The sequence below is a fragment of the Hevea brasiliensis genome, chromosome 11, assembly GCF_030052815.1.
Source record: "Hevea brasiliensis isolate MT/VB/25A 57/8 chromosome 11, ASM3005281v1, whole genome shotgun sequence".
NCBI classification, from domain to species: Eukaryota; Viridiplantae; Streptophyta; class Magnoliopsida; order Malpighiales; family Euphorbiaceae; genus Hevea; species Hevea brasiliensis.
The window spans coordinates 72370533-72387958 of NC_079503.1; the positions used below are offsets into that span (position 1 = coordinate 72370533).

The window sequence follows — 17426 nt, forward strand, 5'->3', positions numbered from 1 at the left end:
ATCGTGACTGGGAATCACAAAACATCTGCATAAAAAGCATAATCAGACTTAGGGGACAATTAATAAAAATAATATATTTGGGATTGGCCGGAAGATTCGAATGTTCCACTTCAGCGCTGTTATCAGGTAATTGATAAACCACAGCCTAAACCGATTTGATTTGAGTTTTAACCTCTTTGATTTATTTATTAAATATAATTAATAATTAATTATAATTAATATATTTTAAATATATATAAAATTAAATTTAATAATTATTATTAATATATAAAATGAAATATAAATTATATTGTTCATTTTATTATTAAATAGATATATAATTATTAATTGATTATACACAGTATATATATATAAATTAAAAACATAATATTTTTAAAAAATAATTTATATACTTCTTTTTATTATATAAGAATAAATATTATAATTAGTTTAATTATTATTTATAATATTATTTATTATTTTTATAATTAGAAATAATTTATTGATGTAAATTTAATTTTGAGATAAAATTTTGTAATTAAAAAAATTTTAAAAGAAAAATATATACTAAATAAAAAATAAAATTAAATCAACTATGGATAGAGTTCATGGGACTAGATGGGACCTTCCATGGATTTCACCTCTCTAATTTTTTTATTTAAATTATTTTTAAAATATAAATATTTATGTAATATATAATAATTTTTTATTAGAAATTATGAATGCAATTAATATGATACAATTAAATATTATTTATTATTTCATGATAATTTAGTTAATAAATATTTTTTATTCATTAGTCATTCTCAATTTAAAATCAAAATAGTTAATGCAGTCGATGAATAGTTTATCAGCTATTTAATAGATTTATAAAATAAATTAATTTAACTATTTAAATATTTATTGAATAACAGTTACATCCAATAATCGAATCAAACATCCTTAAAATTTAACTAAAAATTACATTGCACAAGGTCAACGAAGGTAACAAATGCTTATGCCATGATATATAAGAAATCATGACATATGAGTGGTCTTTCTAAAATTGATTAACTTTCTTTAAATTTGATGGCAACTTTGATTATGTTTTTCAATGATACATAGAATTATTACTCTATTTGATAATATATATCCTTCCGTTTTTTTCTTCTTTTCATTTATAAATTTATTTTTTTTGAATTATTGTAATTAAATCATTACATTTACAAAAACTTTTATAATCAATAATATAAAATCTTCAATTAGAATCAGTCCTAACGGTCCGATTTAGATTCTTAAGTTTCAGACCGGAACCACGGTTTCCAACTGGGCCGGAATTGTTCGTGCATCAATGATGACCGCGTGCAAGCAACAAACTACCCCTATCACTGTTAGTGCTAAGTGTCTTTTCTGGGAGGCGCATCTTTAAACCCTTGATTCTTTGGGCATTGGAGGGACCCAGTTATGAACTCAATCTCTCTGTTTCTATAAACTTTTGTGTTTGGCAGTTCTTTTTCAAGACACTGATACTAAACATTCTCTTTGGCTTTGTCATGTCTTCAAGTAGCTCCAGTTTCTTCTCCTCTTCTTCCTCTATACCAGGTTTACTCTCTTAACTTTTATGGTTCTTGGTTTGAGACTTGAAGGTTTGTGTCAAATGTGTCTTTTTTTTTTTTTTTTATTGAATGTGTTTGTTTTCTTTCATTTGTCGTAGAATTTTGGCTATCTTCTTCGTTTTCTTGTCGTAGAATTTTGGCTATCTTCTTCGTTTTCTTGGATGATTTTGCTGATTTACAGATTCTTGGAAATATGGTTGGTTGTTTTCTGGTTGAAGTTCTTTGTTTTCTAGGCTGATTATTGTGATCTACAGATTTTTGGTAATGTTGCTGGATGTTTTCTTGGTTAAAGGGCATTTCTTGGGGAATATATATCATTCTTGTAGTTTTATTTTGGTTCATACTGGGCATGTTTCTTTAATCCCCATACAGGTTTAAAAAAGGGTTACAGAGATAAAAAAAAAAAAAAAATTGAATTCAATTTGGCCACTTGCAAAATAAAAAATTAATTAAAAGATGCATTTTGGTCAAAGCAATGGGAAGATATAAGAGAAAAATGGGAAAGCTTGAACTAAATTGACCCTTTTTTCTCAAAAATTGATGAAACTTGTTCAGGTGGGTCACATATTGGGTAGAGAAACAGATGAAAACCAAAAGGGGTGGGAAGAAAGGGAGCGGGGTGGGTGGGTGGGTGGTGTAGAGGGGAAGGGGTAGAAGTGCTTGTTATTAAATAATAATTATGTCAACATTATTTATTTTTCCTTAATCCTTTGCCTTTTGATCTCATTCCGAAACTCACACAGACCTTCAAATACCTTTTTGATCTACTGTTAAGCTTATGTTTGGCCTCAGATTGAATGGGATCTAGACAGATCAAGCTTATATACCATTCTGCCTGAGTAGTTGAGTTGACTCAGCTTGGTCTTGGCCCTAATTGCCCCTCATCAAAAACGATAGGGAGCCATTACCTAGTTCTGTTCCTACCTGCCTAAGCAGAACCATGCATGATCTAGATCTTAACTTTTATGATGTTGTTGTGATTGGTCTCACAACTATGGCCTTTCAAGAGGGAAAGAATTATGAGCCAAAGATCTTGATGTGACCAAGGACATGGATAATGAACAATAAATCTGCAGCTTTGGTGGGAACGATGTTTAGGAAAAGTGAAAGCAAAAACAAAGTTTGGAATTTTTTATACAATTAGAATAGAGGGTTGTGAAAATGGCTTACAGTAATGGTTAAGAGTGCCGATTTTGTTAGCTTATTTGCTTGTCCTTAGGTTATAGAGGACAATGATCTTAAAAGTAGAGCAAGATGAAAGAGGTGAGATTTTTTTTTTAATTTTTTTTAAATTTTTGTTGTTAAACATTCATAATTGAATATCTATGCAAATGGGCCAGTCCACAAAATGATCTTCTTGATGAGGATACTAAAATGATTACATGTCTATATTGTAGAAGAAGGTAGAATTACTAATCCACAAAAATAAGTGAGCTATTAAAAGAATAAGTTTTTGGTTTGTTTGTTTGGGTTTTTCTTTTCTTTTCTTGAAATGGTTTTGTCAATGATTTCAAGTATAAGAACTATATTGTCTAGTACAAGGAGCTTAATGGTCAAGTGCAAAAGACAAATAACCTCCATTGGCATGGTGAGGAAAACATGTTGCCTATTTTTGAAAACATTTCAATGTGAAAATAGCACTTAATAAGGCTTGTTTATGGTTGCATTTTTTTTTCTTAAGATTTTTTTTGTGGTTCATCTGTTTTGAGTTGGTATCACTATAGTGAGCAAGATCTATTAATGTCCTTTGCAAAATTGACCTGCAATTTTATAGATAAGCAACACGTTTTCTTTCCTCTCATTTTTCTTGAGATAAATAATATTGTTGTTTTTCTTTTCTGATTTTTCAAATTGTTACTGTATAAGCAATTCATCATGGATAATCTTTATTGGTTTCTGTGCCTAATAATTGTTCAAAAGCTAATGTGAGAGACCTTCGATCTGGATTAGTCACCGAAGTCAATACATCAATTCAGGTATCCGACTCTGATCCTACTATTTGTTGATATTATTCCCTTTTATATTTTCTTAGTAGAAAAAGGAGATACTATTGTATTAAACTATTTGCTACTTTGGATTCATTTAGTGGTTTGATGGCACTAAAGAAAGAATTAAGAAGATGTTTGATAAGATCGAACTTTCGGTTTCTTCATATGATACTGCATGGGTAGCAATGGTCCCATCTCCAAATACCCCAGAAGCTCCTTTTTTTCCTGAGTGTGCAAAGTGGATAGTTGATAATCAACTAAGTGATGGCTCTTGGGGTCTACCTCATCGCCATCCATTATTAGTCAAGGATGCTCTATCATCTACATTAGCATGTGTCCTTGCATTGAAGCGATGGGGTATTGGTGAAAATCAAATTAATAAAGGTATTAATAAGTTTTTAATTCATAATTTTGCCAAAAATGTAAAATTGAATATTTATTCTCTCTTTTGTTGCAGGCCTCCAATTTATTGAGTTAAATTCTGCTTCTTTAACTGATCAGAAGCAACATACACCATTTGGATTTGACATAACATTTCCCGGTATGCTTGAGCATGCTAAAGATTTGGCGTTGAACCTGCCTTTGAAATCAGAGTATGTAGATGCAATGCTTTGTGGGAGAGATTTGGAGCTTAGGAGGTACATGTCTACTGATGTTTAAACTATTCTTTTTTGGATTTCATATGTTTGTTGAGAGAGATTCTTTCCACAACAATGTGCTACAAATTTTAGGTTCTCAGTCTACAACCATAAGTGTTGAGATATTAGCAAAAAATGGTAGGATTATGTAGTGATTGTACACTATGTTTTAGCACTAGAATTAAGCAGTAATTATAGGAATGGTTGATTGTAGGATTAATTGATTGTATTTCCATACCTGTTATAATTTTAACAGTATATAATCCCCATCAGCTTGAGGGAATAATCAAGCTTCTTTCTTCACTTCTCATCCATTTTTTCGTGGTATCAGAGCTTTGTTCTGATTTCCTGACCTTCATCTTCTTCTTTCTTTCCAAAAACAAAAAAAAGACAGCCTACAATCACTACATAATCCTGCCATTTTCTGCTAATATCCCAACAATAATTATTGTGAAATTCTCTCTTACCCGAAGAGTGCTAAGACTGGTGGTGTGGTTCAATTGTTGAGCTTGAGGTTGCCTACACCAAAATGGCTCAAGCCAATTTTCCTTGACTACCCCTTGCTATATATCTTCTTGTTTCTTTTTATTTGTTTCCAATGTGGAACTCCAACATGAAGCTGTTTGAGCTCACCCAACCTTGCTTAGAATTTAGGTTGGTTGATCACTTGGTTGGCAGAGTGGTTAAGTAATTTTCTGAGATTAGGAAAAAAAAGGCTTCATTTATTCTTGAAATTCAAAAAATTGTGCATATAAAAATTTTCGGTGGAGTGTGGACTAAGGTAATAAACAACAGCCTATGCATCAAGTGTCAGAAAAATGCAATCTGACAAACTGGGTTGGTGATCTTAGATCCACGCTTATATCTGCTGAGAGAGGGTGATGCAGTCAATCTTAGACAGACCAAATAAAAGTATATCAGTGATCAATCTTTATGGATTACGCAAGGTAAAGGCAGAAGAAGATAAAGCTAGGAGTAGATTTTGGAGGTTTTTTTTTTTTTTTTTTTTTTTTTTGGGGGGGGGGTGGTGGTGGTGGAGGAGAGGAGAGGAGAGGAGGGGGAGGGGGGAGGGGTGGGTGTGCTACAAGATCCCTGTGCATGGAGTTATCTTTGAGCTGTCAGCTCACTACAAACAAATATATCAAATTTATTTGAAAATGTCACTATTGCCTTTTGTGGCCCATTTATAAGAAAACAGAACATTTTACAAAGTTATATTAAACTTAATTACTTCAATTTTTAGCATAATTTTACTAATTTGTATTTTATAGTCAACTTTAGTCATTGTTGTGAGATATGTGTGCCTAAGATTTAGATGTCAATTAGAAAATTTTATGGATTATGCAAAATTCATTTGTGCTTTTGCGAGATAGAGGTTTAAAATTATCTCATCTGGGTAACTATTTCAAGTGAGGCATTTTTTTTTTCAATCAATATTTTTTTGAGGTGCTGATAGTTAAATTCTTGCATAAATAATAATTTGAGTCATTTCTCTAATTAAAAAAGTCACAGTAGTAATTGCCACTATTGTTTCACTTTGGTCAATATTGTCCAATGCTATTTTACTGTTACTGAGACAAATAGTGGGACGGATAATGTTACAGAAAAATCATAACTGCTGTCAGAAGAAATACATATTCATTTTAAAGCACTGTATGACATTGGAAAGGTCTTGTTTTATGTGGTTTGTGTAGTGGCTATGGTGGGAACACAGAAGCAAGAAAAGCCTACTTGGCATATGTTTCAGAAGGACTTGGAAAATTACAGGATTGGAAAATGGTCATGAATTATCAACGAAAGAATGGTTCACTGTTCAATTCACCATCCACCACTGCTGCTGCTTTTAGTCATCTTCAAGATGCTGATTGTCTTCGTTACCTGCAATCAGTCTTAGAGAAGTTTGGGAATGCAGGTTCATCTTCTTAACTCTACATAATGCCATGTATACTCTTACATCTCAAAGTTTTTTACTAGTGTCTTTCTACTGTTGTTGTCAGTTCCAACCATTTATCCTTTGGATATGTATGCTCGTCTTTCTATGGTTGACATGCTTGAAAGGTTGGGAATTGATCGGCATTTCAGGAAGGAAATAAAATTTATGCTGGATGAAACATACGGGTAACATTCAAAGTTCACTTTGCAATGTAAACATCATTGTGATGTATATGGCCTGTGAAAATGGTTTTGTAGAGAACTGAATTTACCACCATATTTTAATGAATTTGTTCATTATAATTCTGGCTAAATTTAATGGATTTAATTGGTTTTATCTAGGCCCAATTACTTGGGAATCTAGGACATTTGGCCAATTTTAATTTAGAGAAGAGGTCATGACCAACTCAGAATAATATAACTCTAGGGTTCTATCAGTAAAAACCATCAAGTATTGGCATGTATTTAGCAGAACTAATTCATCCTCGTCATATTCTTTTTTCCCCCAATAAATTTGTCACTAAACATTAAATGTCCCTTTTGACAGAATCCTAACAATGGATGCAATTATACTGTTTAAAATTGATTATGGAATGTTCCTAAAGTTATGAAGTTTGGAAAATTAGAAAAGCACTTTGTCAATTTTTAGTTAATTTGGGCTTTTGTTTATCACTGAGAACCTTGAATTAGCAAAAAAACAGATACTGGCTGCAGGGGAATGAAGAAATATTTCTAGATTGTGCCACCTGTGCAATGGCGTTTCGAATATTACGTGTCAATGGATATGAAGTGTCTTCAGGTATGTTGTTAAGATAGCAGAGTTGATGTTTGGAACTTTTAAAAATGATTTTTAACCACTAAAGTTTTAATCAGGATTGCATATGGTGCAGATATGTTAACTCAGTTCACGAAGGAATGCTTCTTCAGTTCACTTGGAGGATATTTAAAGGACACAAGGGGTGCCTTGGAGTTATTCAAAGCTTCGCAGATAATTTATCCTGATGAATCACTTCTTGAAAAACAAAATTCATGGACAAATCATTTCCTGAAACAGGAATTATCCAGCGGTTCAATTTATGCTGACAGACTCGGTAAACATCTTACCACAGAGGTAGATCTTTTGACTTGTTGGCGACAGTCAAGTCCCTCAGACAGCTAGTCCTAGCACAGCAGCCATTTTCGTTCCAAATGGAGTTTCTTACTTGGCTACCTTTCACCATTTCAGGTGCAAGATGCTCTGAATTTTCCTTACTATGCTGATTTGGAACGCTTATCTAACAGGAGGAGCATTGAGCATTATACTGTAGATGAAACAAGGATTTTAAAAACCTCATATCGGTATGCAATAGTTTTTGTGTTTGTTGTTCTATAAAAGTATTTTTCAAGAAAAGTTTTAATTTGGGTAGTTATACATGTATGTATGTGCTGCTTAGTTCTTGTACTTTTACTTCCATTTGCTAGTTGTTCAAACATAGGGAATGAACATTTTCTTAAACTGGCGGTAGAGGACTTCAACGTCTGCCAATCGGTACACCGTGAAGAACTTGAACATCTTGCGAGGTACATGTTTTACTTAATTTTCTTGGATATGTGGTGGCTGGAATTTTCATTTATTATTTATGACTGCAAGTTCAATGTCTGACATTCAAATATTCAGTGAGTAAAAATAGAAAATGAGATTTAATGAAAAGTTGCTGGCTGAACTGAAAATTAGCTCTTTTTGGATTTTGCCCTTTTATTTTCTATTACTTTTCCTTTTTCAAGATGAACCTATTGCTCTCCTTCGGAATCATTAGTCATTACTATTGCTTAAACTTGACCTTGATTTTATAATATCCTGAAATTCACCAATCATGCTCATAATTAAAATTTACCAATTTTGTAGTGGAGAACTCTGATATCAGTTTTGTATTTGCATGTAAACAGGTGGGTTATGGAGAAAAGGTTGGACAAGCTAAAATTTGCTAGGCAGAAGCTGGATTATTGTTACTTCTCCAGTGCAGCTACACTCTTCGCTCCTGAACTGTCTGATGCCCGCATGTCATGGGCAAAAAATGCTGTGCTTACTACTGTTGTTGATGACTTCTTTGATGTTGGAGGGTCTGAGGAGGAATTGGTCAACCTTATCCAATTGATTGAAAAGTATGTTCTTTTCTTCTTTTGCTTGCTCAGTTTTCTGGTCATCATCCCCTATTCAAAACATGATCGTAAGTTGACTTGTATGATTTTACAAGTTAAAATCACTAAAACGAGTCAAAATGTATTTAAAATCGAAATCAAGTAAATCAAGGTAAATTAGCAAATAACAATATTTTACAAGTTTACGATTCTACGATTTTATATGTTTAAAATTTTACAATTTAAAATATTACCTTTTAATTTATCAATCATTGTCATTTCTTTATTTTAATATCATTTCTAGATTTTTTTTAATTTTAAATTATAATAATAACTATTATTTTTGCAACTATAATTATCATGTATATATTGTAATTTTTTTATATTATTTTTGAAAAACCTTTGTTACATTTCAATTATTATAAATACAATCTAATTTCTATATACTATTCAGAAAATATTTCTGTTATTTGTATTTACATTTTTTCAACTTGAAATTATGCATTCAAATATGAAGTTTATATATGTTTTGTGTATGTGTAATATTAATTATTCTCATATGATAATTTCGTGAAGAAAATATTTCATTTTAAATTAAAATAATTTGAATGTAAAACTTAATAATATTAATATTAGACAGCTTTTTTTTTTTTCACTTATGTTTAAATGTATATAAAAGTTTATTTATGTATTTATTTAAATATAATTATATTTTTTTGAAAGGTATTTTAAGTAAGTTGTAAAGTTTTAGAATTTTATGATTCGATTTTACGATACAATTTTATAGTCATTTCACCAATTCTAAGTTAAAAAAGCGAGTTTGTTTATACAAAATGAAACACAGGTGGGACGTAGATGGGAGCACTCACTGTTGTTCAGAGCATGTCGAGATCTTGTTTTCAGCACTTCACAGCACCATTTGTGAGATTGGAGACAAAGCGTTCACATGGCAAGGACGTAAAGTGACAAGTCATATTATCGAGATTGTGAGATCAAATCCCTTGGATTGTTTTATATATTGTAACTATCTATTAAGGACCTATTGGAAACTCTGACAAAATTACTTGGTTTGCTTGCTTTTTTGCCTTGAAAAAAGCAGGTGAACCAAACAGATTGTTAATGTTTATATATCTGGGACTAATGTGACTGTTCATAACATGTTTATAGTTAATTTTATGAACCTTGGAGAAACTGCTCTGACATGGGAATTTATGGGGTAGCTTAGAAACCAGAGGAGATGAATTCAACATAATCATCTTGTACACTAGTGATGAGCTGATCTATGTATGCATTGCAGTGGTTGGATTTGCTGAAGTCGATGTTTACAGAAACTCGGTGGTCAAGAATCAAGATGACGCCTACACTCGATGAATATATGACTAATGGATATGTATCAATTGCTTTAGGACCAATTGTCCTTCCAGCTCTGTACTTTGTTGGGCCAAAACTTACAGAAGAGGAAGTTAGAAACCCTGAATTACATGATTTATTTAAGGCTATGAGTACTTGTGGGCGTCTACTCAATGATTGGAGAGGCTTTCAGGTGCTTGATTATTTTCATTGGGGAAAAAAAAGGGTAAAATTGCCAAACTTATGCCTGATACAGTTGGTTGTTAATGGTTTGTTCTTACATTGCAGAGAGAATCGAAAGAAGGGAAATTGAATGCTGTCTCATTGCACATGATTCATGGAAGTGGTGTTGTAACTGAAGAAGAGGCCATCAGAAAGTTAAAGGATTTGATTAGCAGCCACAGGAGACAACTGTTGAGACTGGTTTTGCGAGAAAACAATAGCATTATCCCGAGACCATGCAAAGATTTGTTTTGGAAAATGATCAAAGTGTTGCATTTGTTTTACATGAAGGATGATGGATTCACCTTAGATGAGATGATTAATGCTGCAAATGCAGTAGTTGCTAAACCCATCTCTTTTCATGAACTGTGAGTAAACGCTACGAACTTTCTCAATTCCTTGTTAAAATTGATAATTGTTGGTTTGAGTTATTGATCACTTAACTATATCTGTTGCAGAGAGAATCTATGGATGGAAAATTGAGTGCCGCTGCAATATCTGTGATTCATCACCGGTGGTGGTGGTTGTTACCAAAGCAGAAGCCACTAAGAAGAGAAGAAGAAAAGGGTGAATGAAACTAGTTTTTGTACAGGAAAGTAACTGGTGAAGCTAGTCATGTTAGAAAGGGGTACCCTGTGTATCTATTTTTCTTGGATATTTAAACAGTGTGATCACAGAAACTGTCTTAAGTTAATTGTTGGAGCCTAAAGAAATCTAAAAAGAAAGTGGAATCTAAATATTAGTAATTTATGCTCTTATTCCAAATAAAAAATATTTAAGATTATAAAATATTAAAATATTATTGTATAATTATAAATTTTAATAATGTTATTAATTTCAATAGTGCATATTTGGAAATAGAAATTATTGGCCTGAAACCTGAGCCTTTCTATTACTTTGAGAGTTAATTGTGGCCTTTGTTTTAATTTGGTAAGCGAAATGGTTCATTTTGGTCCTATAAGTTAGGAATGTGTACAGTTTTCGGGGGGTTTTGAAGAATCGTTTAGAATCAATAAGATGGAATCAAACTTATTTTGATGTTTTATTTCGGTTTTAGATATTTACTAAAAGTCAAATTAACAAAATCACATCGAGAATTGATTTTATATATATATTTTTATCCAGATATATTATCAAACACCTGAATTTTTTTGACTTTTACCTATCATAGATCTCAATTAATTTTTTTATCCGTTAGACACTTGAATTTAAAAAAAAAAAACATTTAAACATCTAAATGCACAATCAGCATGTATCGTGAGGGTATGCGCCAAAAAGCAGATGAAGGAAATTTTTTCAGCCTACGTGGCATGTGTAACGGCTAGCTGGCGCTGGTGTTTAAAAAGACTATCGTTCTTGGCCTTTCTTAATTCCTATTTCATTTGCTTTGGTTGCTTTCAAATTGGAAAGAGTAAAAAAAACCCTAATTCTTTGAAATTAAGGAAAGTGGTGAAATTAGTGTTTCCAATGAAATCTAGCCCAATTAATTTCATGTATCTAGTTTGTCATTGTGGAGAAGCAGCAATATTGAAGGTTTCTTGGACAAAGATGAATCCTAGAAGAAGATTTTTTAGTTGCAGACATTATGGTAACATTCTTAATGTATGAAATTTGATTCTATTCTTTTGTTGTATTAATTCCTTTTATTATTATTATTATTATTATTATTATTATTATTATTATTATTATTATTATTATTATTATTATGTTGGGAGATGAAGACTGCTATCGCATGTGGATTTTTCTATTGGTATGATCCTCCTGTACCTGAACATTTGAAGAATGTCATTATGGGTTTGCTTTTAAGGGCAAAGGTGTCACACCCTACTCCTCTATAAGGCATAACATGATCCCGTAGTATATCTAATGAATTACCAACTTCGTCTACTGATAACCCATTAAATACACTACAAGGGATTTTAAAACTTTTCTTACTTCTTTTTACAGTGGTAAGCACTATTTACGGGTGTTAAAAATTTTTTTTTGAACTGAAGTGAAACAGCTAACACATTTGAATTATTAGTAATTTCTGTAAAAATTTTAGCGAAGTGCCATCTGTATTTTGAATAAAACAGTTCTTCAAAAACCTGTAAAAAAGCACTTCAAATATATTTTTCAATATCAAACTCCAACATTTAATCAACACAATATGTTTCTCAACATTTGTCAACTCAAATCCACAATAATTTTTCAGTGTTTTCAAAGGCTGAGATAAAATAAATATATCACAATATTTACAAACCAAAATAATTTATAATTTATTTTACAACTTCAATGTACAATTTTAATTTACAACTGCTCAAAATCAAGAACACTATATACATACAGTGAACATACATTACAATACAAAATGCAAAATATGGTATATTCAATATACCCGATGATCTCTCTGTATAGTACTAGCAGCCTAGTCTGCTGCCTTGTCAGTCTGTCTACCTGCGACAGTAATGAAAAGCTATCGCTGAGCCATTGTCTCAGTGGTGCACAACATTAACCAAATACAACTTTAAATCACAAATCATAAGTCATATAAATAATGGATACTTAAAACCATAGTTAAATTCAAAGACAATGAATGTCAATAAGAATTTAAACTCCATTTCACAATATCACAATAAATATCAATAAATCACACACACACAGCTTAATCATGTTCCAAAGTTCAATTCGTCCCAAAGTCGATGGCTAGTGAGGAATTCAATTCATCCCAAAAGCCGATGGCTAATGAGGAATAACATAGCTAGCTAGCAATAATATGAGTACTCATTCTATTCGTCCTCAACAAGCACACACCTCAATACTTCAGCCAGAGAGGGAATTCAATTCATCCCACTAGACAAGCTAGCGAGGAATTCAATCAATATATATGATAGCTATGGTTTCAAACCATTTACAATGCTTTTCAATCAATAAGTATCCATCAAATATCATTCAAATAATTTTTCACAATTTAAAATAATAATATACAAATAGCCATAATTTATTTCAATTGAAAATTCAAAAGAAATAACTGTTGTGCACAAACCTCTGATAACTGTCTCTTGGCCCTGACTCAGTGTTTCCTTCCCTTTCCCTGAGTCTTTGCTAACTGAAACACATAATTTGAAGTGTTTCAGTACTCATTTAAACCGTCTCTAACAATAAGGCTTAATGCTTAATTCATTAAATTCTATTATTTCCTTAGTCAACCTAAGATGTTGACCCTCGATGCACTCTAGGTGAATTAGGTTTTAATATTACCAATATGTCATATTTGTAGCCTTTTAGTATTGGTACATGTTACCAAATTCATTTCCAAGTATGTTGCATTTTATTGCAATTTGCTGGATTTCGGTATACTAATTTGACCTAGCCGGATGACCTAGTTCCCTTGGTTTTTGGGTTTCGGTCAAAACTACAAACTTGTAGGTCTATATCTTATTGCACGCGGGAAAAAATTTCAGGTCATTCTGAGTTGTGTAGACCAAGTTATGGTCAATCTACCAATGTTGGACAGAATGTATCAAAATGGTCACTTTAGGTCATTTTTAGGTCACTTTTGGTTTAGCCAGTTTTTGGACTTAAACTTGTGCAAGCTATTTGGCTTGGTTCTGGCCATTTCTGGACTTTGGTATCTTCATAAGAATTGTAGATATATGTCTCAACTATTCATGGTAAAAATTTTAGGTCAATTGGACATGTTTTGAGTGAGTTATGGCCAAAACACTAACTATTGCCCAAATGGTCAATTTTCAGGCTTTCAAAGCACTAATCCGGATTTGGTCATTTTTCAAGTCACTTTCTAAGCAGAATTTTGGTAAGCTCCCTTCATGAAAGTTGGCACATTTTGTGCCTAGTTTCACCTCCAATTGGTCTCATACCAATTGGAGCCACACACTTAGGGTTCTAAGCCAAAACACACACTGCCTGCTACATACTCTTCATCACATACCAAAGGACACATTCAACACTTACCAAGTTACACATCCATGCCAATTCTGGTTTGTACCATAACATAAACACATTTAGCAACTCATTTTTGGTCATTTTGGCAGCTTATAACCATTCTCAATATGCACATTATAATACAGAATTTTCCAAGTCCAATTATAACCAATTTAACCACATGACATAGCTCATTTACATGTCCAAACTCAAACCTTTATACACATATACATGCTGCCATAACAAGCACCATAATTCAACAATATAATTCCATAAACCAAACCATGAAACAACACATTTTGATCTACACTTCAAGTTGCCGATTTGTACATCTCTCCAATTAGCTTCCAAGCTTCCAAAATCAAGTGTACTATCACACATACATTTAGTATACATTATCTAATTTATTCCTACACACAAAAACACTTATATCAACACTTTAATCTACCATTTACATGCAAAGATAAACTGCTCTCATTGAAGTTCCATGGCTGCCAAAAATGTACCTCTTCCTTAACTCATCAAACTTCAAAAATCCTTCCACAATTCAACTACCCACAACACCCATTCAAAGTTTAATGAAACAAGCATAAAAAATACATACTTATCACTTTTGAAATTCTTAAAAAACTCACCAAAACTTAAATTTCTTGTTGCCTATCTACTGCCCAAGTTGTGAAGAACAACTTTAGTGAAGGAAAATGCAAGGAAATTGGCTTCGATCATGGAAGAGTGAAGCTTGGCCATGGACGGCCATGGAGGAACTTCTTTCTTCTTGGTTTCGGTTGGTCTTGGCAAGGTTGAAGAAGGTGAGTAATCTGCTGTCCACATGGTGTTTAATGGTCCACTTAATGGAGTGAGTGGAGCACTAAGTAAAAATTTAATGTTTATTTATTCTAAGGTTTCCAAATTCCCACATTTAACTCTTATGTTTTGCTATTTAAATTAGGTACCACCAATTTAATTTTTCATGACATTTTCCAAGTGTAACATCATTTATTTTTAATGGACATTTAGGTCAAAAGACAACTCGGGGTATCAAATGACCACAATGCCCCTGTTCAGGTTGCATTCCCGATTTTTCGGTAACACCGAGTTTTGTTGTTTTCTCGATTTTCCGTTTTTCTTTGTACTAATTAATTAATTTTTCTTTGATATTTCTAATGATATTTATACTTCAATAAGTCTTTATTTATGTCTTAAAAATGTTTTCCAGGGTTCCCCGCGGTCCAGGGCTAGTCAACGGTCCACGCCGCAACTTTCCGGTGTGGTCACCCATCGCTAGGGTTCTCGGCTCGTTTAACTTGGTTACATTTCATTGCTATTATTTTTCCTTTGTTTTTCTTGTATTTTCTTTTCTTGTATTTCATTATTTTATATCTCCTCACTCATTATTTAAGTGTGGTTCTAGGCATTCTAGCTGTCCAGACAGACACTGGTCATAAGAACAGTAGAACGCACTACAGAACATAGGGGTGTTACAATTCTCCCCCTCTTAAAATAAATTTCGTCTCGAAATTTTACCTGGCATCAGTTTCTGAACAGTTGTGGGTGCTGTCTCCTCATGTCCTCTTCACGTTCCCAAGTAGCTTCCTGGCCTGAATGATGGTTCCACAAGATTTTTAACTGTGTGTATCTGTTTATTCCTCAGCTGCTTCACTTCATATGCCAGAATTTCTATGGGTTCTTCCTCATATGAGAGGTCTGGATTTACCTCAATCTCTTCAGCTGATAGTACATGAGATGGGTCAGATCTGTACCTCCTTAACATGGACACATGAAAGACACTGTGTATCCTTTCTAGCTCTGGAGGTAATGCTAGCCGATATGCCAAAGGACCCACTCTTTCTAGAACCTCATATGGTCCGATGAAACAAGGACTCAGTTTCCCCTTTCTGCCAAATCTCATAATCCTCTTCCAAGGAGAAACTTTGAGGAATACCTTATCACCCACTGCATATTCAATGTCTCTTCTCTTAAGATCAACATAGGACTTCTGACGGTCTGATGTAGCCTTGAGTCGATCTCTGATCAATCTGATCTTTTCCTCTGTCTGCAGAACAATTTCTGGCCCAATCATCTTTCTTTTACCTACTTCATCCCAACATAGGGGAGTTCTGCACTTTCTGCCATACAAAGCTTCATATGGAGGCATCCCAATGCTTGATTGGCAGTTGTTGTTATAAGCAAACTCAATCAAAGGTAAGTGTGTATCCCAACTACCTTTAAACTCAATCACACAAGCCCATAGCATATCCTCCAATATCTGAATTACCCTTTCAGACTGGTCATCTGTCTGTGGATGGAATGCTGTGCTAAAGTTCAATCTAGTTCATAGGGCTCTCTGAAGACTACCCCAGAATCTAGAAGTGAACCTAGGATCTTTGTCAGATACAATTGATACTGGCACTCCATGCAATTTTACAATCTCATTTATGTACAATCAGGCCAATCTTTCCAGGCTATAGTCCATTCGGACTGGGAAAAAGTGAGCATACTTGGTTAGTCTATCAACTATAACCCATATTGCATCATGAATATTCTGTGTCCTCGGAAGTCCTGTAACAAAATCCATAGTTATCCGTTCCCATTTCCACTCTGGTACTGGCAATGGATGTAACAAACTAGCTGGAACTTGATGTTCTGCCTTTACTTGCTAACAAGTTAGGCATTTGGAAACAAATTCAGCTATATCCCTCTTCATACCCATCCACCAGTAATGCTCTTTCAGCCCTCTGTACATTTTAGTTCCACCAGGGTGCATAGCAAAAGGAGACTCATGTGCTTCCTTCATAATGATCCGTCTCAATTCCACATCATTAGGAACGCACATTCTGCCCTAATGTAGTAATAAACCATCATCTCTCACAGAAAATTCAGGTTTCTTGCCCTGCTGGACTTCTTTCAGTAACTTCTGATATTTATCATCACTCTGAGCAGCCATTCTGATCTGATCAATCAACACTGGCTGTACATGCCATGCAACTACTGTCTGTCCCTCATCATCAATCTCTAAACTGGCATGCTGTGCTTTCAACTCATGTACCATGGACAAAGGAGAAACTCTAAGACTTGCCATAGTCTTGCGACTTAAGGCGTCAACCACCACATTTGCTTTTCCTGGCTGATAGTCTATTAAGCAATCATAGTCTTTAATAAGTTCTAACCATCTCCTCTGCTTCAAATTCAATTCCTTCTGGGTGCCTAAATACTTTAAGCTCTTGTGATCTGTGTAAATGTAGCATTTCTCTCCATACAAATAGTGTCTCCAAATCTTCAGAGCAAAAACAATAGCTGCTAGCTCTAAATCATGTGTTGGGTAGTTCCTCTCATGCGGTTTCAGCTGGCGTGATGCATAAACAATGACTTTCCGATCTTGCATCAGTACATAGCCTAACCCATTATGAGAAGCATCACTATAAACTGTGTATTCTTTACCCGGTGTAGGTAAAGTAAGGACTGGAGCTTCAGTCAAATACCTCTTTAACTCATCAAAGCTCTGTTGGCATTTATCTGTCCACTGAAATTTTACATCTTTCCGAAGTAGCTTGGTCAGTGGAGAAGCTAACATAGAAAACCCTTTCACAAATCGACGGTAATATCCAGCTAAACCCAGAAAACTGTGAATTTCTGTGATATTCTTGGGTGGCTTCCAATTAAGGATAACTTCTACCTTACTG

At 33.4% G+C, this 17426-nt stretch overlaps 1 protein-coding gene across 3 annotated transcripts; it reads left to right on the forward strand.

The window, feature by feature from the left end:
- Positions 1-1380: 1380 nt before the first annotated feature.
- On the forward strand, positions 1381-10572 carry LOC110667076 (ent-kaurene synthase TSP4, chloroplastic). Of its 3 annotated transcripts, none has more exons than XM_021828147.2 (15): positions 1381-1560; positions 3495-3550; positions 3661-3946; positions 4020-4200; positions 5895-6112; positions 6198-6318; positions 6834-6931; positions 7023-7243; positions 7358-7470; positions 7594-7692; positions 8059-8274; positions 9095-9236; positions 9548-9793; positions 9889-10190; positions 10281-10572. In XM_021828147.2, the coding sequence occupies exons 1-15, from the start codon at positions 1512-1514 to the stop codon at positions 10303-10305; spliced, it is 2373 nt and encodes a 790-aa protein (XP_021683839.1). In that variant the 5' UTR covers positions 1381-1511; the 3' UTR covers positions 10306-10572. The 3 variants fall into 3 exon arrangements, with proteins under 3 accessions (XP_021683839.1, XP_021685233.1, XP_021684518.1); XM_021829541.2 differs by having other exon boundaries at positions 1558-1604; XM_021828826.2 differs by lacking the exon at positions 1381-1560 and adding an exon at positions 2228-2837.
- The last annotated feature ends 6854 nt before the right edge of the window (positions 10573-17426 follow it).